The sequence below is a fragment of the Oryzias latipes genome, chromosome 23 (genome assembly GCF_002234675.1).
Source record: "Oryzias latipes chromosome 23, ASM223467v1".
Lineage (NCBI taxonomy): Eukaryota > Metazoa > Chordata > Actinopteri > Beloniformes > Adrianichthyidae > Oryzias > Oryzias latipes.
The window spans coordinates 3,061,450-3,088,594 of record NC_019881.2 but is presented as its reverse complement, the minus strand read 5'-3'; the positions used below and the strand labels follow the sequence as shown (position 1 = coordinate 3,088,594).

The window sequence follows — 27,145 nt, the reverse complement described above, 5'->3', positions numbered from 1 at the left end:
CGCGGAGGTGGAACAACACACTACACTGGAGTAGGCGGATCGAACTGTTTTGATGGGAGTGAAAGCGAAAGCGGGGCACTGACAGCCAGGACACAGTGTTTTGACGATGTTCTCAGGCAGCGTTCTGGGCGAGCACGTCCTCGCTTCCCCCGCAGTGGTCAGATGGATCTGAGGGGGTTCTGCGTCTCCTGCGTTTGGATGGGTTATCTGCTCATGAGCGCCAAACTCAAGGGAGGTAGGGGTCTTCTAGCCTTTAAATTAATCATTGAAAAAGTCCATTTAGTGTGTGTGTTATTTTTATTTAATCAAAATAATTGAAGTTTTATTTTGAAATAAACCGAAAAAAACAGGATGCAGAGACTTCCAAGATGTAATGAATCAATTTGATTATCTTGATTAACCCTTGTGCCATCCTATGGGGTCCAGATGACCCGATCCTTACATTGACGTGTTGTTCCTACCATGATAACGGTGGAGAGGATTTCATGTAATCCATGGACACCAGTGAAGATCACAAATCATTGAAGAAAAAAGGTTCAACACACTGTAGTGGGTCTAGATGACCCCACTCCCAAAGTTAAAGTGCCTAGGATAGAACAAGGGTCACGCAGTTTCAATAATTTTATTTTTTTATTCAAAAATATATTTAAAAAAAATCAAAGATAGGTTTTTGTGCCACAAAACTATGAGTAAATATTTTTGTCTTTAAATGGTAATTTTTTTTAATAATCTTTTTCCTCCAGAGGAATGTACCTGTCCAGAAATCCCCCAAAAGGAGCTAACCAAACCCCCACAGCAGGGCTGCTACACCAGCGGGAACAGGTTCCGCTATAACTGCACGGGTGGTTTAGTGAGGAAAGCAGGAACATCAAACCTCATCACGTGCAAACTGGTTGGAGCTTCCCTTCAGTGGATGCCTCCCTCTCCCTCCCTCGTATGCATACGTACGTTCTCAGAATTTCACTTTCCGACTGATGTTTGATCCTGGATGAATGCATGTGCGCCCGCTCCACCTCATCCTCAAAAAGAAAGTGGAGAGGCTCTGATTTACTCACACACATAATCATTTACAGCAAGAGCAAAGTCCTCGAAGGGCATTTCCCTGCAATTAACATCCTAATTTTAGCCCAGCAGATTGGTTTCAGAGGGGCGTGTGATCAAACCGTTTATGACCTTTTTTTCTTTTTTGTTTTTCAGCCGATCCCAGAATCCCAAGACCTCCAACAACCACTCCAGGTCAGTCTTATCTACAGATATATATATATTTTTAAATTCCCATCAAATGAGCTTTTTTAAAAGATACCTTTGTGACTTATGAAAATTGTGTTTTTGGTGTTTTTAACACGTTCTTGTGGCATTTTTCCTCATAAAGGAGGACATGTGTAAAGAAAATTAAGCTTAAAACTAACATAGTTGGCCACAAGCTCCCTGCTCTGCTCCATTCTGATGCATCAATTATAGACAAATGGATCCACGAACGTCTTTGTTTTCCTTGTCTGAGCTGGAATCTGGATCATAACTTTACGGCTGGATAGATCCAACACTGCTCGCCATTTTTGTTGCGCCTGTAATGTTAGGCTGAGGGTGTGAGGGGCTGTAAGCTAGCAGGAGAGCACCTAAATAGAGGGATGATGGGAAGTGGGGGATGGGGTCGCTCCACGCCTGGAGTCCCTTCCCACAATTCCGAGGTGAATTTTTGAATAAAGTCCTGCCGCTCTGCAGAAAAGATATCCAAGAAAACGACAGAGGTTTTTGGATTTTGTCTATAACTGCACAATCAATCAATCAATCAATCAACCAATCAATCAATCAATCAATCAATCAATCAATCAATCAATCCATTAATACTTTATTGTCCAGTGAGGGAAGTTTGTCTTGCGCTACGGAGCCCACAGCTACAACATAAAGAATCACCATGAAAGACCACTGCGACAGTTTTACAATAGACCAAAAGATGGTCGGAGTCACAAACACTTATTTGAATGAGTTCTGTCAAAGTGTAATGACAGGAAAAGAGTTGTGTGATCTTTTTTTTGTAGAAATGTCTGATGTGTAGCAGATGTAGCCTTTAATGATGCAAAAACCGCCATGGGAATCCAGGGTCTGCAGCTGTTTGTGCTGACGTTCTCATTTAGAGCAGGCACTTAGCTAAGTGCAGAGATCTGATCGTCAGCCTTCCTGCAAGATAAAAACCCACAACGCTGTCAAAGAGTTTAGATCTTACCATTGAATTCCGCACGCCACAAATGCAAGTTTCATTTTTTCTTTTAAAGAAAAAAACCTCAGTTTAAAAGAAACTGTGGTAGTCAGTGTCACTGGCTTCCAGCGTTTACCGCACACGAGCACTGAAGCGAGTGAGCGTGACGTCATCCACAGATAACCACTCAAAGAAAATGAAGTTCCTTTCTTACTATACGGACGCCACCACGTTAGAGATGGCGTCACTAAGCAGTGATTGGTCCGAATCTGTCTGAAGGCCGTGTCCCACAGCCACTACCGACATTTAACGCCTTTTTCGCCGTACTAGGAAGTTTCGCCATCTGGTGATACATGCGTGATCAACGTCTTGCGTTCGTCAACCGTCGAGGTGCACAGACGTCCGTGGAGAGCTTCGGTCGACATGTCCGGACGGGAATTCGTTTTTAGCTGTTCCTTTGTGGCACTTAAGCGCACTGACAGAAGAGTATGTCCTGTCGTTTCCATTGATGTTCATTCATGAAGCCAACGGAAAAGACGGGAACTCATTCGTTGGATTCAGCTCAAGATAAAACAGAACCATGCAGCAGAAAGAAAAGAAAACACAAACAGATGCGTGTTAAGTGGAAACTAACTTGTATACTGTATTTTATCTGTGATTTATACAACTGTACAAGTATATTATACTTATATGATTAATATTAGGGCTGCATGATATGAGGAAAACTCGCGATATTAGTGATCAATATTGCGATGACGATATAACATGAACAAATAGCAAAACAACTAAATAAATTTACATTTCACTGCAACATTTTCATTTAAATGAGAGTCAATATTCCTTAAATTATACTCCAAATGTCTATATAGGGGATGAACATCTAACATAAAAGGGCTCCATCTGATTGGTCAAATGCATAAAGGGGTTTATTTGATTCTTTAAATACGTCAAGCTGCCATAAGATTGTTTTGGCGTGTTTAAGGAAATCATTTATAGCAACTTGTCATCTTTTGCAATCTGTAAATTGCACATCTTGATATTGCGATCCATTTGCAACTTATTGTGCAGGCCGAACTAATAAAGTAAAAGAAATGAACGACCCTGGGAGGATTTCAGGCAGGCCTCTCAGCAGTGCGTTTACCTGGTTAGTCGTCCCTGCGGGCGGTTCAGCCCAATGAACTCACCTGTCCGGCGTCCAACGTAAGAAACAGGTGTGCGCGCCAGGCACGCATTTTGTCGCTCCTCCCCAGCTTCCATCGTTAGGGGGTAGTTTTACACCTGAAGTTTTTCTATGGAGATCTTTGTTTTATTGTCTCTGAATGGAGCTTTATGCCAAACTAAAAGAAATATGGAAATAAATCATTCTCTACTGCATGAGTTGTCTGACTGAAATCATATATTTGGTTCTGGAAAGGGGGGTTTAGGGCGGGGTGAGGGTGCCGTCCAGTGTTTTGCCCAAGACCGCCTCTGCCTCTACACCAGGGGTGTCAAACTCATTTTGGTTCGGGGGCCACATTCAACCCGTCTGATCTCAAGTGGGCCGGACCAGTAGCGTAAAGGCAAAACAGTTTTATTCTTGTTTTTTTACCCAATTGGAAAACAGGCCTCAACCAACATGGTAGCCTTATCATTTCTTAATACACATTCATTCACAGAGGCCAATGGATCTTAAATAAAATTAATTTCACTTTAAAATATTGGTTTATTCAATTTTATACAGACTGAATATTTTAAATCTGACACTGAAGCAATCCTGATAATAAATTCAAGAGGGGCTACAGAAAGAAATAAAATCTTCCTAAAATGTAAAAGTCCAAACGATGACAAAATTACACTAAATTAAACTTGCAAACATTTGTGAACATAAGAGTTTGGAGTTAACCTCCTTTCTCTCCTGAAACTTCACCAGACTGATAATATGATGATTCAAATCCTGTGCAGAAACACATTTACTGTCATTCAAGTGAGGAAAACTCAATGAAATGTCCATTATTATTATTATTATTATTCATTATTATAAGAATTTTTTCCTGGTTGCTGCCTTAATTTTGTGGCAACACCTGCCTTCTTCCTGACCTTTGATGGGGCGCCATCAGTGACCAAAATTACTTCATGTGACCAGTTCACTTCAACATCGTCCAGCACAGTAACTAGAGAGCTGACTATGTCATCAGTTGTTGTTGTGTCCATCAATTCAAGAAACTCCACTGTGACGTCTCTTCATCCCCTCTAAGAAACATGCACAGCTGTACATATCTGTGATGTTGGTGCTTTCATCAATAGTGACTGAAAATACAATAAATGACTGGATTCCTTCATATGGCTGCCCATGTTTCCTCAGAGATGTTGGATCTGATCGTAATTCCTGACAGACTTATGTTTAAGGTCGACTGCTTTTTGGGAACAAGACTTCTGCAGCCTTCAGCATTTCTCAATAAGTTCATCATCAGAAAATGGTTTGGATGTTTGCTCCAACTTGTTTGCAATAAGGTAGCTAGCTTTAACTGATCCATCACTGACGTTACTGCTGCAGTAAATCCAGATGGTTATTTATCAGTCCAGCTAATAGTTGCTAAATCTTTTTTTTTCTTAACTGCAAATGGTGAAACTTTTCTTTGTGCAGAGTCTCATAGTGGTGCTGAATGTTATATTCTTGGATAACCTGTTAAAGACATACCAAGCATGCAGGTTTGCATTCAGCTCCGTGAACAAATAAAACTCTTTCCATTTTCCTGGAAAGCTCAGGACTTCACTTCAACCTTTTTTTCTTTTTGACAACATTTTGGACATTAGGGTGTCACTACTGATCATCCTTCAGTTGTGAGGCTCGCAGTGAACCAAACTACTGCCTACCTAGACACAGAGCTGTTAGGTTTCGTTTTTGGCACATGCAGAGTTATTTTGTTTCAACTGTTAAGCTTTTCCTTTGCTCCCCTAGTGGCGGAATTGCACATTTCGGTTATTTCTTTAAAAAATCATAACTCGCCACAGGAATGGACTACAAACTTGCTTTCTTTTTTAAACATCCTTATGATTTTTACTCTTCATGTGTGGGCCAGACTAAACCACCTGGGGGCCATATGTTTGACACCCCTGCTCTACACCCTAACGGTCCTGTCCAGGTCTGCACCCCTACATACAGACTAGGCTCAGCAGAGGAGCGAGCCAGGTGGTTCCTGCACAGCCCGGCAAAAGATCCGAGGCTAAACCTTTTCAGCTAATCTCACTGTGGTGGAAGAATCTGCCCATTTTAGCACAGCTGCCTCATCTGCCGTCTCTAAGAAAAGATGATAGACTGATTTATTCGGCAGCTTCCATGCCACGTGAAAAAGGCTGTCTCTCTGATCGGCTAAGAGAGGTTTTTATGTTTTTCTTCTCGTTTGGACACAAGCAACGGCTTCAACCAAATCAAAACAATTCGGTTCCATGTTTTTGCTATATGGACGCCACCATGTTTGGACCAGAAATCACAGAGATACAGAGATTGGTCCATGTCGGTCCTAGTCATTCGACCAATCAGGAGGAAGCTTGTTGGAATGCCACAAATCTGTCAATCAAACGTTTCGAACCTTTGACGTGAGACCACCTACTTTTATTGAGGCATCTGATTGGTCAGTTTATAACTTGTACTTACAATAAAGAAAAAAATGTGGAAAAAAATAGGATTATCAAGAACATGTTTAAAAAAAAGGTGGGGAGGGGTCACTCAGTCCAGGTCTTCTGGACAGTCAATAGTACTTCTTAGGAACACGTAACAAAGTGTCGGGTAAACTGTCGACTCGCTGTAACCCACATCCTTTGAAACTTGTCTGTCAACAGACTTGCTGTTTCGGTTTGGATCCTTCTAGGTAATCAGCGGCGTTTAAACCACTTCAAAGCCAGTCCTGTGAGATAAAGATCTGGAGTTCAACTTTATTCATCTCACATTTCTTGTCGAACAAACATTTCAGGGCTTTGATTGAAAGGAGATTGAAACGTGACAAATACCGTTTGTCCACTTAAGTCTGGACTTTGGGGGAAACCGGCAAGCACCAACGCGTGCAATCCTTGGCGTGTGACGCATGTTTTTACGATGAAATGCAGCGTTAACAGCGCCGTAGGCCGCAGTAGAGGCCTTCTCTATGGCTGCCTGCAGGAGATGACTTTGATGGAGCTATTTCTGTAAAAAAGCTACTTTTAAAACACTCAGGCTAAAAGTTGCTTCACCTCCTCGCTGGCTTAGTCGGAGCACAAACAAAGTAACACAAAGTACTTTCACTCCCAAACAAATCAGAATAGATTAGTTGTTAATTGCATAACAGAAATTGTATAACATCAATAAGCTATTAAAAAAATGATGATAGTTGGATAAATCTTTGGCTTTTTGGGGGCAGAAAACTAGTGGGATTCACCAGATTTGCACTGCTTTGACATTTCACACCAATCCCCCTCCAGCTATAGGTACATGCGCTAGTATTGGGTACAGTCTGGTTTGAACACAGTATGCTAAAAGGGTCAAATGCCCAGGTAATATTTTAAAGAACCTGTTTTAATGAAATGATGTCACTGCATAGAGGCTCTATTCTCTTTCACCCTTACAGATCAAGTCTTACCCACAAAGTCACAGATTTAGCTCAGTCGACGGACGAGCCAAAGATGAAGTTCAACATTCATTTTTGTCTGTTCTGACTAACTGCATTACTCTGGCAGTTAAACTACAAACAGATGTGATTTTTCAGTGTGTGCAGATCAAAGCAATTAAATACAGCTGGGCTAGCAAATGGTGGTGATCCATCAAAGACACATGGGAATCCAACACTGCGGTAGAGAAAAGAAATCTGCATTTGGTATTAGGACCCAGATGTGGATCCAAAAGTGTGGCAGAGAAAACATCACGAGCACCAGGGGGCTTTTGACCAGTCCAGAGTTTGTTCCCCCCAGCAGGTCTGCAGGTTTTGGGGGGTTCATCTCCGGCGTGGAACACGAGTCTTGGTTAGCTTGCAGGAGAACCTTGGTGTGTTTTAATGGACTGTTTTTGAAGGAAGACAAAAACAGAAAATGTATCAGAAGAAACAACGTCGAAGAATCTTACACGAGAAGGGCTGTATGTAAAAAAATAGATCAATCAAAATCAAATGTTTATTCACTTGAGGGTATTTTTCAGGAAAAATACAGCATTTACTGTAAGAATTCCACTTTTGTCAGTTTTTTCGTTGCCAAACAGAATTGGTTTCAGAATGGAAATGTGAGAAAATGTAGAAAAGCAAAGGAAGTCGAATCAGAAGAACAGCCGATGTAAACTTTTTTGTTCCTTTACAGCAACAATGACCACAAGCATCCAGGCGACACGGACTTCCTCTGCTGGGACCACGGCCACAACATCAAAGAAGACGACTGCAGCCGAATTTCAAAGTCCAGCGTGGAGCGATCTAAGCAGCACCAAAGGTGAGAAAAGTAGAGTCTGAGCTGCTCTTATGAGTTTCAAAACTGTCAGATTTGCATCATAGGGGTTTTGACTGATGTGTCTACGTTGTCATTTTGTATGGAGTGATATTTCTGCCACCACGTTGCACACAAAACTTTTTAAGTTGCAAGTGAAAATATTAAATATTTGCTTTTCAATAATTTTTATTCTGCTTTGATTTGTTTTTTTTTGCTTTCAATTTTATTTTTTTTTGCTTTCAAAAACGGGTTTTTTGCGTTTGTCCTATTTTTGATTTTGCTGACCACTTTGAGCGCGACTTAGCGTGATAAAACTGCCACTATTGCCACCGCCACAAAAGTTTTCACATGCATTGTGTGTCATCTCACTTTTTTCCTAGCTTTGATGTTGCTGAGTTAAGTTTCAGTTTGACGTGACAAAGCTGCCATCAAACAGCTGCTGATTGGTCCAGATTCGGACCAATCAGGTGTCTCCGTCTCATATTGACGGTGCTTGGAGGCAGACATGGACTTTGGACTTTGTTTCGGTTCTGTTTGAACGGGATTCTGCCGTTTTCAACCATTCTGACCCGTTTCTCTCAGAGTTAAAACCAGAAGGAGCAGCAAAGCAGCTAAAATAAAATCAAACCGAGTTTTGCATTTATTTATGTCAGTGTAGTGATTAAGGTGTTTAAAATATCTGCAGCAGAAAAAAAAATGTCTGAGCTCCGACTCCGTCCAGCAGGAAGTTAAACTTTTTAAGATTTGTATCTGAACTATTGTTTCATTTCAATCAATAAATGTTGAAATGTTAAGAGAAAATAGTATTTTTTATGACTAATTTTTTTTTAACTTTGGACAAACGCCCACGATTCTAAAACATGAGACACTGTGAAAATGAGCATAAAAGTTAAAATGCTTCTTTTGTTAAATACATTGAGGTTCCTTTGGTGAGCCGTCATTCTTTTGCTTATTATTGCTGTTCATCTAATCCCAAACCATTGTGCGGCACAAAATATGAGCTTTAAATCTTTTATTGTTTTGTTTTAACAAACAGACCTTAAAGAAAATCAAACTTTTTACCAATAATTTGCTCTGCAGGATTCACAGACCTGTTGATTTAATGTCAGCGGATAAACTTTACAGTATCAGGAGATCCTCACCCATAAATTCACAAATCTTACTTAATAAAAATTGACCAATGCTAAAAAAGAAAGAAATTTTGAATTATTGTTAAAATGATAAAGAAATGAAAACGTCTTCATCCAAAGAGACAACATTGAGGGTAAGAAGAACTGGTTCGGTTTCTGAGCCTCGGTAGGAGACACCATATAAGTTAAATGCAGCGATTTGATTGGTTAGAATCTGGACCAATCAGCAGCAGTTTGATGGCAGCTTTGTCACTCTAAACAGAAACTTATCTCAGCAAAATCAAAGATGGGTAAAAAGTGAGATGACACACAATGCATGTGAAACTTTTGTGGCTTTGGCAATAGTGGCAGTTTTATCACACTAAGTCACGCTCAAAGTGGTCAGCAAAAACAAAAATAGGACAAAAGCGAGATTTGACACAGTGCATGCAAAAACATGTTTTGCAAACGCAAAAAACAAGTTTTTGAAAGCAAAAAAAAAAGTTTTTGAAAGCAAAAAATATATATCAAAGCAGAATAAAAATAATTGAAAAGCAAAAATTTAATATTTTCTATTGCAACTTAGAATGTTTTTTGTTTAAGCAGAGGCAGCCCGGTGCTTTAAGCACACACACACGCACACACACACACACACACACACGCACACACACACACACACACACACTCACACTCATAGGTCTTCTAAAAATACAGTACAGACCAAAGGTTTGGACTCACCTTCTCATTCAAAGAGTTTTCTTTTATATTCATGACTATGAAAATTGTAGATTCACACTGAAGGCATCAAAACTATGAATGAACACATGTGGAATTATATACATAACAAAAATTGTGAAACAACTGAAAATATGTCATATTGTAGGTTCTTCAAAGTAACCACATTTGATTACTGCTTTGCTCACTCTTGGCATTCTCTTGATGAGTTTCCAGAGGTAAGTCACCTGAAAGGTCTACCAACAGTCTTGAAGGAGTTCCCAGAATGCTTAGCACTTGTTGGCCCTTTTGCCTTCACTCTACGGTCCAGCTCACCCCAAACCATCTGGATTGGGTTCAGGTCTGGTGACAGTGGAAGCCAGGTCATCTGGCGCAGCCCCCCATCACTCTCCTTCTTGGTCAAATAGCCCTTACACAGCCTGGAGGTGTGTTTGGGGTCATTGTCCTGTTGAAAAATAAATAATGGTCCAACTAAACCGGATGGAATAGCATGCTGCTGCAAGATGCTGTGGTATCCATGCTAGCACCCCCACACCATCACACTTCCTCCTCCATGCTTCACGGTGGGAACCAGGCATGTAGAGTCCATCCGTTCACCTTTTCTGCGTCGCACAAAGACACAGTGGTTGGAACCAAAAATCTCACATTTGGACTCATCAGACCAAAGCCCAGATTTTCACTGGTCTGATGTCCATTCCTTGTGTTCTTTAGCCCAAACAAGTCTCTTCTGCTTGTTGTCTTTTTTTAGCAGTGGTTTCCTAGCAGATATTCTAGCATGAAGGCCTAATTCACACAGTCTCCTTTGAACAGTTGTTGTAGAGATGTGTCTGTGTGCCATTGACCTGCTCTCTAATCTGAGCTGCTGTTAACCTGCCATTTCTGAAGCTGCTGACTCGGATGAACTTATCCTCTGCAGCAGATGTGACTCTTGGTCTTCCTTTCCTGGGGTGGTCCGCATGTGAGCCAGTTTCTTTGTAGCGCTTGATGGTTTTTATGACTGTACTTGGTAGGGTTGGGTGATGTCCCTTAAATTATTTGTTATTTTACTTTTTTACTTCATTTATTTTATTTCCCAACTAATGACTCATCCGAGATGATCCAGTATGAACTGAGGGAAGTGACTTTAACAAAAAACAAAAACAAACAAACATATTGGAAAAGAAGTAGTCCGCTCCTACACTCGATTAGTCAGGTGGACCGGTGGACCGAGCGACCGTGTCTCTGAGTAGAGCAGCTGGACTTTGTGTTTGAGGGGAAGGGAGGATGCTTTGTTACGTGTGCGCTATGTGAGGGAGACTTCAGACTGCGATCCTTCCCGCAGCTCTACGTGAACGAGCTACCGAACTCAGGAGAACCGGGTCTCCCGGTAAAAGTGTGTGTCCGGGCAGAGCTCGGACCGTCAGCTCACACAGCGGCTTTTGGGGCGGTGTGTGAGCTTAAAGCAGAAATGTCGCTCAGTCCTTAGAAACCGTTCAAACAATCAAATTGATTTGTGTTTCCAGTCGTGTCCCGACAAAATAAAGGCTGATGTTATTCCCACATATTTATGTGCAGCCAAGATGCAGATTGCAGCATTTATGTTCATTAAAGGCTGCATGTTGTTAGCGTGTGTTCTTCCAGCTCCGTTCTCCCACTAAAAAGCACTGACCACACGGATGAAAAATGAAATGATGAGTGAACAGGCGCTTCATAATAACCATAACATTAATAAAAGCACGTTTAGAAGATTATCTCGTATATTACCGAGCTGCCAGATATCTACGTATGTGGCAGCTCGGCTTGTGTACAGCGTAACTCATTTCCTCTTCCGGTATTTCAAACTCCTGCACATGCCCAAATGATTTTTTCTGGGCCCATGTACACGGTTGAATTCGTGATGTCAGTCAGTCAGCCATCACGATGGACGATGATGGTTTTTGTGACTGCACCTGGGGACACTTTCAAAGTTTTCCCAATTTTTGGGACTGACTGACCTTCACTTCTTAAAGTAATGATGGCCACTGGTTTTTCTGTACTTGGCTGCTTTTTTCATGCCATAATCCAAATTCTAACAGTCTATTCAGTAGGACTATCAGCTGTGTGTCCACCTGACTTCTACACAACACAACTGATGGTTCAGTTGTGTTGTGAAAGACAACACAACTGAACCATCTGAACAACACTTTCTCTTTTACAGTATCTCCTGATACTGTAAAAGAGAAAGTGGGCGTGTCATTGTTAGCCTGGGGGCGGAGCTGGCAGTGCAGACTCTCCCTGGAAAGGGGGGTTCCCCACTTTGTGACATCGCAATATGAGAACCCACTTGTTTTGGGAGGGGCTGGTGTTCATGTGTGCAGGTTTTTAGAGGAATACTCAGAAATCCATGAATGCATCAAAATACCTCTTTGGGAAATAGAGATTATAATCCACTTAAACGCCCAAAAAGTAGATTTTGCATTGTACAGACCCTTTAAGGTGACTCCAGGGTGAGTCAGGGGGAGCAGGGTTGTTTCCTATAATCCCACTCTGATCATCTTTTTGTCAAAGTGTTCCCAGTGGTCTTGTAATTATGATTTTGCAGTTTTTACCCAAATCAAAAATACCGGTGTTGTTTTCTGCAACATAGTTTCTGCAGAGCAGCAAGAGTTAATTAGTGGTGGTGTAACGATTTGTTTTAACGATTCTATTCATACCATAACTTGTGGTTGCTAATCTAATTCGTAGCCGATTTTGGTTCATTTGGAACGTCATCTGATTCACTGACCTAACATCGATCCACGACATCTGTAGCCTAAAATTCAACCAGTGTGACTCAGATAAATACCAAGTTACTGAACCTACCATACGTCAATCCAAATAGTATTTTTTTAATTTCGATATCAATTTATTCAATTAATTTCAGACAGATCGATCTGGGTGGATCGTAGGAGTCGTCGAGTCATCGTTACACCCCTATTCAATCGCCGGTACCGTTGGCATGGCGATTCACCGCCAAGTCACACTTTTGGGAGAAATTAATTTAAGTAAATAAGGGACCATGAACTAAAAGGAGATTCACCCATTGCTGTCAGTAGCAAATACTGAAACACACTCCTACAGCGCCCTCTAGTGGTCGTTGCTAGTTATTTATTTGAAAAGTATCATACAAGTCACCCCCCCCAACCAAAGTATCTAAAAAAAAACACACAACTTATGCTCCAAATAATACGGTACTCAGAAATGCCATTTGCCTCTTAATTGTCTTTATGTGTGTCCTCCATCATCAGAAAATCCTATTTTCACGCTTTTCTTTTACAATTTAACCGCTGGAAGGACAGTTATCTCAGCATTGATGCTTATTAGGGCAGCAGCCATGATCAACAAATCCTTATTTAGAAATAAAGCTCATTTGCACAGAATGGTTTCTCAAACAGTCTGAAATAATCTAGAACCCATCTAAAGTTCTCAATGATACTGTGGTTCTCACTGAAAACTAATCCTGTGAATAGTTTGTCGAATGAAATGATAATCTCATTGATTGAAAGGAGGATTCACAAAATGTATTGACTGGCTTCGGTGGAATTTGGTCCTCGCAGTTAGCTGTGTTACATATGTGATTTTAACCAGCTGCCATGCAAAATGACATATTATTCCTTTAACTTTGTCCCTGAAATGGTGTTGAGATTGCCTTTTTTGACATTTTCAGAAGACCACCTCGTGGCCAACAGCACAACCAGCTCGGGTGAGCCGTGGCAGACCTGTGAGTTCCAAACGTCCTTCATTCATTCCTGGTTACTGCCGACGACGCTCGCATGCGGGCGCTTTCAGTTTGCTTTCATACTAAAGCGTTCAAGTGTGGAGGCCGCTCCGCTGTCTACATGCGCACAGTTCTGTGTGCATTTTTTATGGTTTCTGTTTCTGTTCCGTCGTGTGAATGTATGCTAGTATTAAGATTCAAGATCAACTTCATCAATCCCCGAAGGGGAATTTAGTTGTAGTAGCAGCACCACAGAAATAAGATAAGAGATAGAAATAAACACAAGAAACAAAATATACAGGGGAAAAAAGAAAAAATATACATATACTCTAGAATATACTGTAGAATGTACATCCAAGTCTGCCAGATGAATTGTGAAGTCTAATGGCTGATGGCAGGAATAACTTCCTGTATCGTTTTCCAGCACAGCGGGGGGTAGAAGTCTGCCACTAAAACTGCTTCTCAGTTTGTCCAACTCCCTGAAGAGGGGATGGGAGGGATTGTCCATGATGGTCCCCAGTTTAGCCAGTAGTCTGCCCCCACCAACTCCTCCAGATTGGCAAGCTTGGAGCCAATAAAAGACCCTGTTTTTTTTATGAGTTTATTCAATCTTTTGGCCTCCTTTGCTTTGATGCCAGCACCCCAGCACACCCCAGAAAAGAAGATGGAGCTCGCCATGACAGACTGGTAGAACATGTGGAGTATCCGGCTGCAAACATTGAAGGACCTGCGTCTCCTCAGGAAGTAAAATCTGCTCATGCCCTTCTTGTAAAGGAGCAGTACAATAAATATTGTTGGGTCCAGATGACACCACTCCCAACGTTAACGTGCCTCCAAGACAGCACAAGGGTTATATAAACTTTTCAATGGAAGTGGTCACTTGAACCGGCATTGTCAAAGAAGGTGTGAACGTTGTATGAGAGCAGCACAACTTAAAGCCTAAATACCAAGTTGTTCTCTTAGACTTTACCCAGAATTCCTAGTTGGGCAATGCCTGTACGCCATCGTCCATTCTGAGAAAGTCAACATGTTAGCATGGAAACCTGACCTGACCTGAGTCCTAATCAATCTATCATTTTTAGTCAAATCCTAACCATTGACCATCTGAGAACTGGACTGTGTGTGATGTCATCCATAGAAAATGGTTTTTTTGCAGCTCCAACCAAATTAAGTCGATTCAATCACCATATTTTTGGGATACAATTGCTTCCCTGTTTGAACTAGAAATCATCAATAAGCAGTGATTGGTCCAAGTTACTCTGACTAAACACTCCCGCCAATCAGGGGTGAGCTTGTTGGTAGGCCACACCCCTATCAAGTAAAAGCAGGCTACACATAATCTCTCAATCAAATGTTTTGAACATTCAACACAAGACCACATGCACTTACTGAGGCACCTGATTGGTCAGTTTAAAACTTGAGTTACTTTCACTACAGACAAAATATCATGAAAAAAATCACGAGTACAAGAGGGCGGCCTTCGAGGCACGTTTATGTTGGGAGTGGGGTATAAAATTTAGATATTTTAAATATTTGCAATAACTGAATTATACAAGTGCTATATTTTTCTATAAATACCAACTTTCTCAACTTTTACATTTGACAGCAGCACCTGCAGGTTTCTTTCTAAAATGTTATGTATGGATAAGTTTTGTTAATAAAGTTTGCTTTAAAAAAAAAAAAAAACTTGACCACCATCAACAAATCAGCCCCGAAGATGAAACAACAGAATAAAATAAAATAAGAAATCTAAAACAAAATCAAGACAAAAATACATAGTAAAACGTTAAATTTAGAAATTGAAACAAAATACTTTTAACCTGAATAAAACCACTATATTAAAAAGAAAGTATCTAAATAGCATAATTGACTTTAGTATCAAGTGTCTGAATTTGAAAGGCTCTCTAACTTAAACATATTTCTCCTTTAGCAAAACATTTAAAAAACTAACGTATTTCTCTTGTGGGATATTTTCTGCCAAATTAAAAACAAGAAACTCAAAAGTTCCTTTCAAAATAAAAGACACTCTGTATTAAATAAGATTCCCTAGTGCCGCAGATTTACTAGAATTAAAAATGCTAGAAAGTCATTTTTGTCATTTGAATTTTGGTGTGACATCATCCTTTTTCTCCTGAGACTATAAACAATAAAAATGTCAACATAGGTATAGAATCCAATGTATTTTTTAATCTATACATGTAAACGTAGCATAATGCTTCAGGGAACTTTGCCTCTGAGCAGCAATTGTTGTGCAGCATAGATGAGCTAACTCATTATGTTTTCAGATTGTTTGCATTTTTCGACAAAGCCAAAGAGTCAAAATGGAGGAATAACTTGGTGCACGCAGATGCTTGACGCAGAGGGGGTGCAGGTGATGGGTTAGTGCCCGTAGGATGCACCATGGTTGTCTGATTTCCTCCTTTCTAGCAGTCAGGCTGCTGGAGGAAGCCCTCGTCACCAAGGAGCTCCTCCTGCAGTCCCCAGGATTTGAGGGGGTTGAGAAAGCAAAACTCTGCATGATACCCCTGAATCTCGCCTACTTCCCCCTTACTTACCCTTACGTGTTAAGTCACCCGCAGCATGCCCGCAGAAACATTTTCTAAACATCTGAGCCGCCTGTGCTCATTTTTCAGCCGCAGACGGCACCCGTACGGGCAGATGTGACTGAAACTGATAACGTCTAAGCCGTCACTCCAAAACCACTGGAAGATCACAAAATCTTGCTTTCGTTTTCCCCTGAAAGCACTGGCACAACAATGAGTTTCTCTTTTTCTTTGTGCAGCAACGGTGAGCACCGTGAGCCCCGGCGTGCTGAAAAACTCCAGCCTCTCGCCGAGCAGCTTCAGGAACAGCACCAGCTTCAATTCAGCTGTGCGGGGTAAAAGGAATTCACTAGCAATACAAAGCAACACTTTGTTTATTCCAGTAGGAACTACAGTATTTTAAGCTCTGCATGTTTTTTGTTTTTTACTTGTGACAGATTTCAAAAGCGTAGACATCACCATGTTGGTGGTAGCCGTGGTCCTGGCCGGCTCTCTGATGGCTCTCGGCGTCGTGTTTTATTTACGGTGAGTTCACATCAAACTGTGGCCGGTGCTGCTGACCGCTGGCTGCTGTGCTCAAACCAACCCTCGTTTTGGTTTTCACCTCAGGAGGTCACGGAGGAACCGAGAGGTCAAGAAGGTGAACATTGACCTAGCTGAGCTGGAGCTCATGCAGCCTGTCCAGTGACGCTGGAGAACCTTTTTTTTATTACTGAGGGGCTAAGACTCCTTCTGGCAGCTCTACAATGAAAGTCCTATGAAGTGCTGGATTCATGAAGCCAATCGCTCCCACCAGGGAGGAACCAAGTCGACTGATCGATTCTCATTATTTGCTTAGATTTCAGAGTCTGCTTTCACAGGGCTAACGAGGTTTAAGCCCACAGCATCCACGCAGCATCCATTCTTTCAGTGTTCGTCAGGGGGCGTGGCAGAGGCACAGAAGTGGAATGTGTATGTGTTGCCTTGAACACAGTCGTTGTGTGTCTGATGACTGCGAGGAACGCTCAGGATTTGTTGACTCGGCGGGAACACCAAATGCTCCGAAACCCCCGTTTGGACTCTTTGGTGACTTTGTGCCACACAGGACCGGATTCCTCAGCCGAAGCCGTTTGTGTCCGTTCTTCTGCCGGCTTGTGGTCCATCATGTGACAACAAAAACACACAGTCTTGTTGAAGAAATATTATTCATTCATTGTTTTATAACTATGTTTTTGAGTTATTTACTTTGTTTTTTGTCAATAAAGAAGCTTCTTTACCGACTCTTTTGACAAACAGCTACAATACATCCTTTGTGGTTCTGGCCTTAGTCACTTGTTGACCCGTACAGGTGCTGCAGGATTTTGGGTTGTCCGGGCCCGTAGAGGGTCGTACAGAGGAGCAGCCACATTTTGGGAGAGCGCAGGTGAGTCTTTCACTTACCTTGAGGCTCGTACAGCCATTTTTATTATTATTTTTTTTTTTCAACTTGTCCTGTCCAACAGCTGGGCAGACAGATGAGAGCTGAGGGTCTCTTGTGTTGGACATATTTTACTTTAACAAGAGGGGTTATTAATCTTCAGACAAACCAAAGGTATGTCTGAATAAACCCCTTTTGTAATTGAGGCCAAACTTTATTAATTTCAATCATGTCTGAAAATCTTTGGTGTTGGACCGGACGGAAAAGGAAAGAAGGGAAGAGAGAGGGATGTTAGAGAGGGGGGGGGTAGGGGGTGATAATAGGAGGGGAAGGGGGATAAGACCATGAAGCAGCATAAAGCAACAAGTTTACTGGTTGTTAATCATTATGGTAAGGTTTAAATGTAAAAAAAAAAAAAAAAAGGGCGGAGCCTGTCCACACACACAATCAAATGTTATAAACACACCTGTTAGTTGCAAAAATGTCCACCTGTCGACATGTACACAAAACAGATAGTGTTCACACGCATACTTATGCCTTAAAACCAACTAGTGTGAAATATTTCAGTCATTCAATCATGCAAACTATTAGTGCAAAGGTGAGCTAACACCTGTGCTCAGGTGAGTGTTTATGTTCTTCTAAAATGGATGGTGGAATGTGAAAAGAAGGAGGAGGAGCGCCCAGCCACCCCCACACCAAGACCCCCGCCGCAGCAGCAGCGGCAGCCGGAATTCCCCCAACGCCACACGGGAACCGGCAGGGAACAACCGCCGCCCGGGCGACCAAGCCCGCCACCAAGGCCAGGGCCAGCAGGGCCGCCGCAAGGCCCCCAGAGCCAGAGAGCAGGGAGGCACGGAGGGAAAGAGGGCGTCGCCCCAGCCCAACCAGGAGAGCAGCCCCCCCGCCGCGCCGGGAGAACCCAACGCAGGGCCCCACCGGAGAAGGACGCCCACAGCCCCAGACGAGCACCCCACCACCACCCAGGAGTTCCGGGCATCCCCCCGCCCCAACCCCAGGTACGAGCCAGGACCCCCCAAGGGAGACCCACTCCGCACTCCAGGCAGCCATCCGCCCGGCCCACGGTTGGTCCAGGGAGGAGCGAGGCAGGGGCCCGCCGCCCCCGCCCAGGAGGGGGGAACCCCGGGGAAAAAAGAGGGCCCACAAGGGGTGTTGTAAATATGGCCCGACCAGGCTCGGCCACAGTTGGAAATTTGGCGGGGCCCAGCACTCAGGAGCAAGGACCAGAACCCACCCCCCAGGGACACGAACACCCCCGGCTCAGATGTAATGTGAAATCCCCCACCGCGCGGAGAGAGCACCGCCGGGCCCAGGAAGCCGGCACCCCGGGGACACAGCCGCCGTTGCAAAGGGGCCCGTACCCCCCACCAGGGAAGAGGCAGGGGACAGATGGTCCTAGGTCCCACCTTCCTTGCAAAATGTGTGTGCGTGTATGTGTGTTTGAGAGAGTGTGTGTGTGCATGTGTGTGTGTTTATGTTGGGATGTATATATTGAGGGGGGAGGGGTGTATGTACTAAGGGGGGTGCAGTTAAAATTGGCGGGTAGGGCACTAAGGGGACATCTCCTGATTACTCACAGTGACGTCCCCTCACCCTCCCCACCAAGGGGCCCTTAATGTCTAAGGTGCGGTTAAAATTGGCGGGTAGGGTGCTAGGAGGACATCTGCTGCTTGCTGGCAGTTATGTCCAAGCACCCCCCCTACCAAGGGCCCTACATGTTTAAGGTGCAAATAAAACCGAAAGAGGGGGGGCCCACTCCATACGGCAACCATAGGAGGGGGGCCACTGCCTAGTAAACCCCCCCCCAAGGCTCATCGCAGGCTAAGCCCCCCACCCCCTCACCCTATTATGAGGTTATATGAGGAAGGGGGTAAGTTGGGGACAGCTGATAGACTGTCCCCCGGTGGTCAAACAGCCATTTTTAAGGATGTCATGAAGTACCAATAGCTGCGTTTCCGTGGACTACGAAATTGCACAAATTGGATTCACCTAAATTGGAAAAAACATTTATGTAAAATATACGTTTTGGGCTTGGAGGAGGTGGCCTTAGAGCAGTATCAAAATGGTCATATTTAGCAAACCTGCAATGGAAACACTTCTGTTGGACTTAAATGAGTCCCACCAACCGGATGGTAAGACCCAGGAACCGGCTGTGGAATTGTTGGACCCACAGCTCCTCTGTAAAATCACCGACCATCATTTCCCAAAATGTTATCATCCATAGCCGCTCCCACGTGTGAGGAGCTCGCCGCTCCACGGGCTGAGCGTCTCCTTTGATAGATCATGACGATGAGCGTTTGCACCGTGGCAGAAACATTGACGTACGGAGGATGCGGTGGTAATGATGCTTTGGGGGTGTTAGCTGCTACTTCACCGTGTGGATGGGAGGATGGGCGAAGCCAAGTACAGGCAAATCCTGAGCGAGAACTTTTCTTCCCTCCACCAGGAGGCTTAAATGGGTGGTGGACGAGTCTTTCAACTGCTAATGGCTTAAAAAATTGTTGGATGTTTATACGTTTTTAATACAGCCTTGTGTTTCCAGAAATAAAATGGACAAACGTACAGCCGAGACGACCAAGGAATGGCTGAAGGAGAAGCATGAGAAGGTCATGGAGTGGTCCAGCTAGTCTCCAGACCTCAACCCAATAGAAGACCCATGGAGAGAGCTGAAGATCAGAGCTTTATAAGTGATGGCTGCCAATCTGAATGATTTAGGAGACATTTGTAAAGAAGAGTTGAGCAAAATTTCTTCTGACGTGTGCAGAAAACCTCCTCGTCAACGACAAGAAATATCTGACTCTGTGCCTGATATTAAGGGTTTTGCCACAAAATACCAAGTCTTTCTGGCAAGAGGGTTCAAATACTTATTTGCCTTTAAGATGATGCAAATACATTTATATAAATGAGTTTTTCTTTTCTCTGACCGAACTAACCATTCGAATGATACAATCTGTGTTTCTTTTTGCGTGGGCAAACCTACAGTATCAGCAAGGGATCAGATACTTATTTCCTCCACTGTAAATGTTAAAGTTAAAGAAACCTCTGCAACAGCTGATGACTAAACCATTGAAGTCTTATCTTAGCCCAGTAAATGCAGCATGGTTTGAGTTTGATGTGAGGTGCAGTTCAGACGGTAGAAAAACTCCTCACCACAGCAGAGGGGAACTTTTGCTGCGTTTGGTATACGTGACCGACTCTGTGCTCCATGCCTCCAGAATGGAAAAGAAGTAAAGCAGATGGTGGTTTCTTTTAGCTAAGCGTACAAAGCAGGTCTGTGGTTGAGATCTGCTTACTATACTTTGTTGCATACGACTTGCACGTGTCACACCTACTGTTGATTTCCTGTGACCCAGAAAACCCACATTCACTTTTGTCACTTGGATTACAGTTCACACTTTCAAAGTTTGAGTTTGAATTATTCAGAATTTTAATCTTTATGTTACCTTCAATGCACCGATTAGTCTTAATTTTTTGAGAAATAAATTAGATTTACCCGCCAAAGATGTATCCCTTTTTATGAAAATTACATAGTTTTAAAAATCTACAGTAAAATGTTTTTCAAACAGAAATTCTCATATATTCCAGATGACCTTTTTTTTAACGCTGCAAGGCTCACCAGCTTATAAACCTCACCGTTAATCAAACGTCTATTTTTTAATGTATGCCATAAATAAGGCGCACCAAACTGCAAGGTGCATTAACCCTTGTGCTATCTTAGATGACCCCACCCTTACATTGAGGTGTTCTCCCTACCATGACAAAGGTGGATAAAGGTGGAAAGATTTCATGTAATCCATGGACACCAGTGAAGATCACAAATCATTGAAGAACAAAGGTTCAGCGCACTGTCTAGTGGGTCTAGATGACCCAACTCCCAACGTTAAAGTGCCTAGGATAACACAAGGGTTAAACAAGACAAAAGAGTCAGATAAGGTCCATCAGTCAGACGTTATGTCCTGTGTTCATGGTAATTCTAAAGCTTGTTTGGACCACGCTAAACAATCGCTACATCAGAAGCGTTAGCCACATTAGTATGTTCCAAGTACCTGTCAGTCCCAACTATGTTTGCAATAGAGGAAAAATTAGACTGATACCGCTGAGACAAACTAAACTAAACGAACTCTCAACCCTTAAAGTAAAACATAAAAAAGTACAGTCCTACCTGTAATGTTTGGTGAATCAAGCTATTGCTTTGTAATGTCCCTGCCGCTGTCCGTAGTTCTGATTTACGACTGTCGCAAAGCAGTATATTAAAGTACGTCATCTGAACGGCTCCCTCGTCTCGTGAATTTTTCTTATAAACCTTACCAGCAGGAATTAAGATACATTACATGGTGTCAGAACGCTGTCAAGAACAGTAAGAAACCTACGCAGCCATGACTATGCAGTTTGACCACCCAAGAATAGACTGGGAAGCGGCGGATTTATTCCAAGAGTTTGAAAGGTTTAGCAGCCACGTTAGCTTCGTGTTCGCGGGTCCTCTGTCCGCGCAAGAGCCCAAACAGAAGGCGGGCTGGCTTGGAACGTGGCTTGGCGAGCAAGGGAGAGAAATCTACAAAACGCTCCAGAGGGCTGACGGTGAAAAGGATGATCCAGTTAAAGTCCTGGACAAATTTGCAGCCTACGTAAGACCTCGGAAAAACAAGAGGATCGCGAGGCATCGCTTCAAGCAGAGGAAACAAGGAGCAACGGAGACATTCGACCATTTTGTGAAAGACTTGAAACTTCTATTGCTGGATTGTGAGTATGGTGACCCAGATGACATGCTCGTGGATGCCATAATTGCTGGTGTGAGGGAAAAACGTGTCCAGGAAAGACTTTTGGACAAAGGTGAGGAGCTGACACTAGCTAAAGCTATAGAAATCCCTCAACAGTTTGAAATGTCACAAATACAGATGAGAATTGTGAGAGAGGAGGACACACAGGTGTCAGCAGTGTCAAGCAAACCAAGATTTAATGCACAAAATAAAAAGGCTCACACTCAGTGGCAGCAAAAACCCACACAACCAAGGCAAAATGTGCAAGGTAAAGCAAAAATGTGTTCCAAATGTGGGAAAGACCCCAAACACAAGTGGAGTAAAGGTGTATGTCCAGCTAAAGGATCAATCTGCTCATGCTGTAATAAGCCAAACCACTGGGCATCAGTTTGCCGCAGTCGCATGGTGAGTGCTTTAAATGTGGAGTCAACAAATGACGAGTGTGAGGAGGAAATACTGGACATCAACCTCACTACAGATGCAGTTCCCATAGCAACATTAGTGGAAGATAAGTGGTTAGTGGACACTGACATCCTGTCTAAGGTGCAGTTCAGGATCGACACTGGTGCAAGATGTAACACGCTCACTCTAAACTGTTACCAATCCCTAAACCACAAAGGTGAGCTTAAAACGTCTAAAAGAGTGCTCAAAACCTACTCCAACCACAAAATAAAACCAATTGCATCAGTTGACCTCCCGCTAAAATACAAAGCACACAAGGCCAAAGCAGAGTTTGAAATAGTTGACATTGCACAAGAAAATGTGTTGAGCGGCACAACAGCAGAGGCACTGGGCCTTATCATGAGACTACACACTCTACAAGATGCTGCTTCAAACAAAGCAGGCGAAGTTGGAAATGAAGCTACAACGCCAGAGACACCTGTCTGGCTTGAGAACTTCCCAGAACTGACTCATACTACAGGAACACTACCAGGTAAATGCACAATAAAAATTGATCCGGATGCCAAGCCTGTTATACATCCTGTGCGCCGACAGCCTGTTGCACTCAGAGCTAAGATAGTGAAAAAACTGCATGAAATGGTGCAAGATGGCTATATCACAAAGGTTGACCAACCAACCGACTGGGTGAGCTCTATGGTAGTAGTCACAAACAAAGACAAGCTTAGAATCTGCATCGATCCAAGCGACCTGAACAATGCTATAAAGCGAGAGCATTATCCCATGCGCACAATAGAGGAAGTTGTGTCGACAATGCCCAATGCCAAGGTCTTCTCGGTCCTAGATGCAAAATCAGGCTTTCTCCAGATTGAGCTAGATGACCCATCGTCGTTCCTAACAACCTTCAACACACCCATTGGAAGATTCAGATGGTTGAGACTACCATTTGGTATCAAATGCGCTCCTGAAATATTCCAGCGCATTATGGATCAAATGCTAGAGGGCATTGGTGGAGCCACAAGTGTGATGGATGACATCCTCATAGCAGCGCCAACCCTAGCAGAACACAACAAAATTCTAAAGCAGGTTGTGCAGCGAGCCACGACTTATAATTTGAGGTTAAACTTCAATAAATGCCACATTCGTCAGTCAGCTGTGCCTTATGTGGGACACTTAATAACAGCTGATGGGTTAAAACCAGACCCAGTGAAAACTGAAGCTGTTAGGTGTATGCCGCCCCCTACAGGCAAGGAAGGTGTCCGACGGTTCCTGGGTTTTGTGACATATCTGTCAAAATTTATTCCGAACCTCAGCGAAATCGACGCACCACTAAGGCAGCTTACAAAAAGAGATGTGGAATTCATGTGGCAACCAGCGCAGCAACAAGCCTTTGAGAAGCTCAAGGATGTTTGCACGAACCCCCCTGTACTGAAGTTCTTCGATGTGTCAAAACCTGTGGAAATATACTGTGATGCAAGCAGCACCGGACTGGGAGCTGTGCTGATACAGGATGCCCGACCAGTAGCCTTTTCATCACGGTCAATGACAGATGCAGAGACGCGTTATGCGCAGATTGAAAAGGAGATGCTCTCCATTGTCCATGCCTGCACCAAGTTTCACCACTATATTTTTGGAAAACATGTCACAGTATTCAACGACCACAAGCCACTCGAGGACATCTACAAAAAGCCGCTGCTGTCCACACCACTGCGTATCCAAAGAATGCGCTTGCGACTTCAGTGGTATGACATCACAGTCAGGTACAGGAGAGGCAAAGATATGGAACTGCCAGACACGCTGTCTCGAGCTCAATTGTCAGACAAAACACCAGAGGCTGGAGGTTTAGAGTGTGTCTCCATGATCAACTTTCTGTCTGTGAGTGAAGAGAAATACACCGAGCTGCAGACACGAACTAACAATGAACTGAGTCTGCTCCAACAGGTCATTCAGCATGGCTGGCCGGAACACAGAAGAGAAGTGCCGACCCCTGTGCAGCCATCCTGGGACTCAAGAAGCCAACTAGTGGTAACAGATGGCATTGTCTACAAAGGTATGCGTATTGTTGTTCCCCCCACCATGCAAACAGACATGCTTCGCCTCATACATCAGTCCCACTTGGGAATGGTGAAAAGCAAACAGCGTGCACGCGAAGTGTTGTACTGGCCAGGTATGAGCGCCGAGATTGAAAACATGATCAGAAACTGCCCAAAGTGTGCGGAAGTGCAAAACCAACTCCCCAAACTTCCTCTAATGCCAACAGAAACACCGGAACTTCCTTTTGAAGTAGTTGGCTCCGATCTGTTTGAGTTTGAGGATAAGCATTACATCGTACTCGTGGATTATTATTCAAAATTCATTGAAGCAGACAAGCTGAAAGATCAGCGCAGCAGCACTACTATTGAGGCACTAAAAACTCAGTTCAGCAGGCATGGCATCCCTGCCATCCTAAGAACAGATAATGGTCCACAGTATACATCAGTAGAGTTCAAGGAATTTTGCCAAAGCTATCGAATCCAGCACAAAACATCATCACCACACACTCTAATGGTGAGGCGGAAAGGGCAGTACAAACTGTTAAAAGACTGTGGAGCAAAGCAAAAGACAAATATCTCGCATTATTGGACTACCGCACAACACCACTCGAGTCTGTAGGACTGTCACCTGCTCAGCTGCTAATGGGCAGGAGACCTCGCAACAACTTACCTACAGCCAGAGCACTGCTCAAACCCACGTCCTATGATTCCAATAAAGTGAAATGGTTACTAGACAAGACAAAACATATCCAGAAGCATTACCACAACAGAAGAGCGGTCAGCACCAAGCCAGAGTTACAACCCGGAGATGAGGTCAGGATGGCGCCACACCCTGGAAACCAAAAATGGTCCCCAGCAGTGGTCGTCCGACCACACAGTGCTCCACGCTCCTACATTGTGGACAGTGAGGGCAAGCTGTTCCGTCGAACCAGACAGCATCTCCGTACGAGCACAGCTGCTGCCAATATATCGCGCCATACCAAGCCCAACGAGGAGCCCTAGTGTGAACCTGCAGGGACGCCAGAAGCTAAGGAGGAGCAGTGTGCAGTGGCACCCTCAGAGCTACCATCTCAACCTTCAGTGGTTCCCCAGTGTTCTACATCACAAAGGAGCGAACCATATCGCACCAGACGTGGCAGAGCTGTAAAGCCACCTGATAGACTAGACTTGTAATCCGGCTACATCCAGTGCCAGATAGTATTCAGGGACAGACGTGACGCAGACGTCTGATGGAAGTGAAGTGCTGGTAACCTCTCCTTCCTAGATTAGTTCATAAATGCTGGAAAGCTTGTTTATGATTATTATTTATGTTTTGTTGGGTTATTTCAGAACATTTGAGCTCCATGTTAGAGCACCAGGACAGCCTTTAGTTTGTTATTGTTGATAATCGTATTTATGTTTTTTTTTATAACTGAGAAAAGGGGATGTAATGTTTGGTGAATCAAGCTATTGCTTTGTAATGTCCCTGCCGCTGTCCGTAGTTCTGATTTACGACTGTCACAAAGCAGTATATTAAAGTACGTCATCTGAACGGCTCCCTCGTCTCGTGAATGTTTCTTATAAACCTTACCAGCAGGAATAAAGATACATTACACTACCTACACGTTAGCTGCGTTGGTGTGTTCACAATAATCCTCAACCTTGTTTGCAACACAGATAAAACGGACTGATGCTGCTAAAACAAACATTACTGTGACTATGCTAACTCCCAACCTGAAACACTAGCTGAGTTAGCATGTTCACAAATACACCCAAACATTTTGACAGAGCGCCTCTCAAATTTGCTTTGCCATCTGTGAACACAACCAGAATGTATTCATGTATGAGGCGCTCTGGATTACAAGGCGTGCTGTCATTATATCAAAAAATTGTGTTTTCTATTTTTGATGTGCCTTGTAGTGGAGAAAATACGGTGACCCCTTCACATGGGTCGCTAATTTGCAGCTTATCATTTAATGGAGGACTCCACTTAATATAGCATTACCTAGAATTAAAAAAGAATAATAATTGGAAATAAATTTAGGCATGTGGGGGGGTTAATGGTACAAACCTTTTTTCTCTAGCACGGGGCCGGCAACCTGCGACTCCGGAGCCACAAGTGGCTCTTTCATCCTTGTGCTGCGGCTCTCTGTGGTTTAGTAAGTGAAGAAATATATGTTTTCTGTCTTATTTCTATTACGTTGAAGTTTTAATCTTCAGTGTGTCGTGACCGTCTAAGGATCACCATCTTCTGCATTCCTTTAGATAAATTTATGGATGCAGATCCAGACCCCCCTTTTTCCGAGTATGGAGAGACATTGATCTTTTTGTGTGCAGGCCAGGAAGGTGTGCTGAGACATAGTAAATTATGCCATGGACCAGATCTAAACCATCTGTGCGGAAGATCCATCCTGGGACCAGAGCTATAAAACCAATCTGATGCTAAGGAGAAGCTGACCTTTCACCCCAGTGCGTGCTATGGAATTAAAGCTGTCCGAACTGACGGTGAGCAGAAATGGTGACCATTTCTGCAGTGTGGATCTCCAAATATGGGCCGGCGGAAGCAGGCGGTCCATCTGTCGATGAATCCATGCTTCCAGGGGGAGGAGGCTGGCGGATGCCCGATCCGCCATGATAAAACTTTCATGCAGAGTTTTTCCTTTGTTCTCCTCATCTGTCTGCATCCTAAGACGCATCTAACTTTTGTGCATTTGTAGACTTTATAGATTGAGAACCCAGATATCTGTTTTAATTTGTTTTAGAACTTTTGCCAGGGAAATAAAACGTTGTGTATCTTTATCCGGTCGAATCCTGGTCTGCTTTTTATCCCTTCCGACTTCTTG

The 27,145-nt window shown here is 43.3% G+C and overlaps 1 protein-coding gene across 1 annotated transcript; it reads left to right on the top strand.

Moving 5' to 3' along the window:
• The first annotated feature begins 33 nt into the window (after nt 1-33).
• On the top strand, nt 34-16,980 carry il15ra (interleukin 15 receptor subunit alpha). Its single transcript, XM_004082874.2, has 8 exons — nt 34-235; nt 744-944; nt 1,198-1,236; nt 7,496-7,621; nt 13,127-13,180; nt 15,960-16,055; nt 16,158-16,245; nt 16,330-16,980. Exons 1-8 carry the CDS (start codon nt 163-165, stop codon nt 16,406-16,408), a joined length of 756 nt encoding a protein of 251 aa, XP_004082922.1. The 5' UTR covers nt 34-162; the 3' UTR covers nt 16,409-16,980.
• The last annotated feature ends 10,165 nt before the right edge of the window (nt 16,981-27,145 follow it).

Coding starts and splice junctions, on each gene's coding strand:
- il15ra (XM_004082874.2), top strand. CDS start 163: ATGGATCTGAGGGGGTTCTGCGTCTCCTGCGTTTGGATGGGTTATCTG. Junction 1,237..7,495: donor ACCTCCAACAACCACTCCAG/GTCAGTCTTATC, acceptor GTTCCTTTACAG/CAACAATGACCACAAGCATC. Junction 16,246..16,329: donor GGCGTCGTGTTTTATTTACG/GTGAGTTCACAT, acceptor TTTTCACCTCAG/GAGGTCACGGAGGAACCGAG.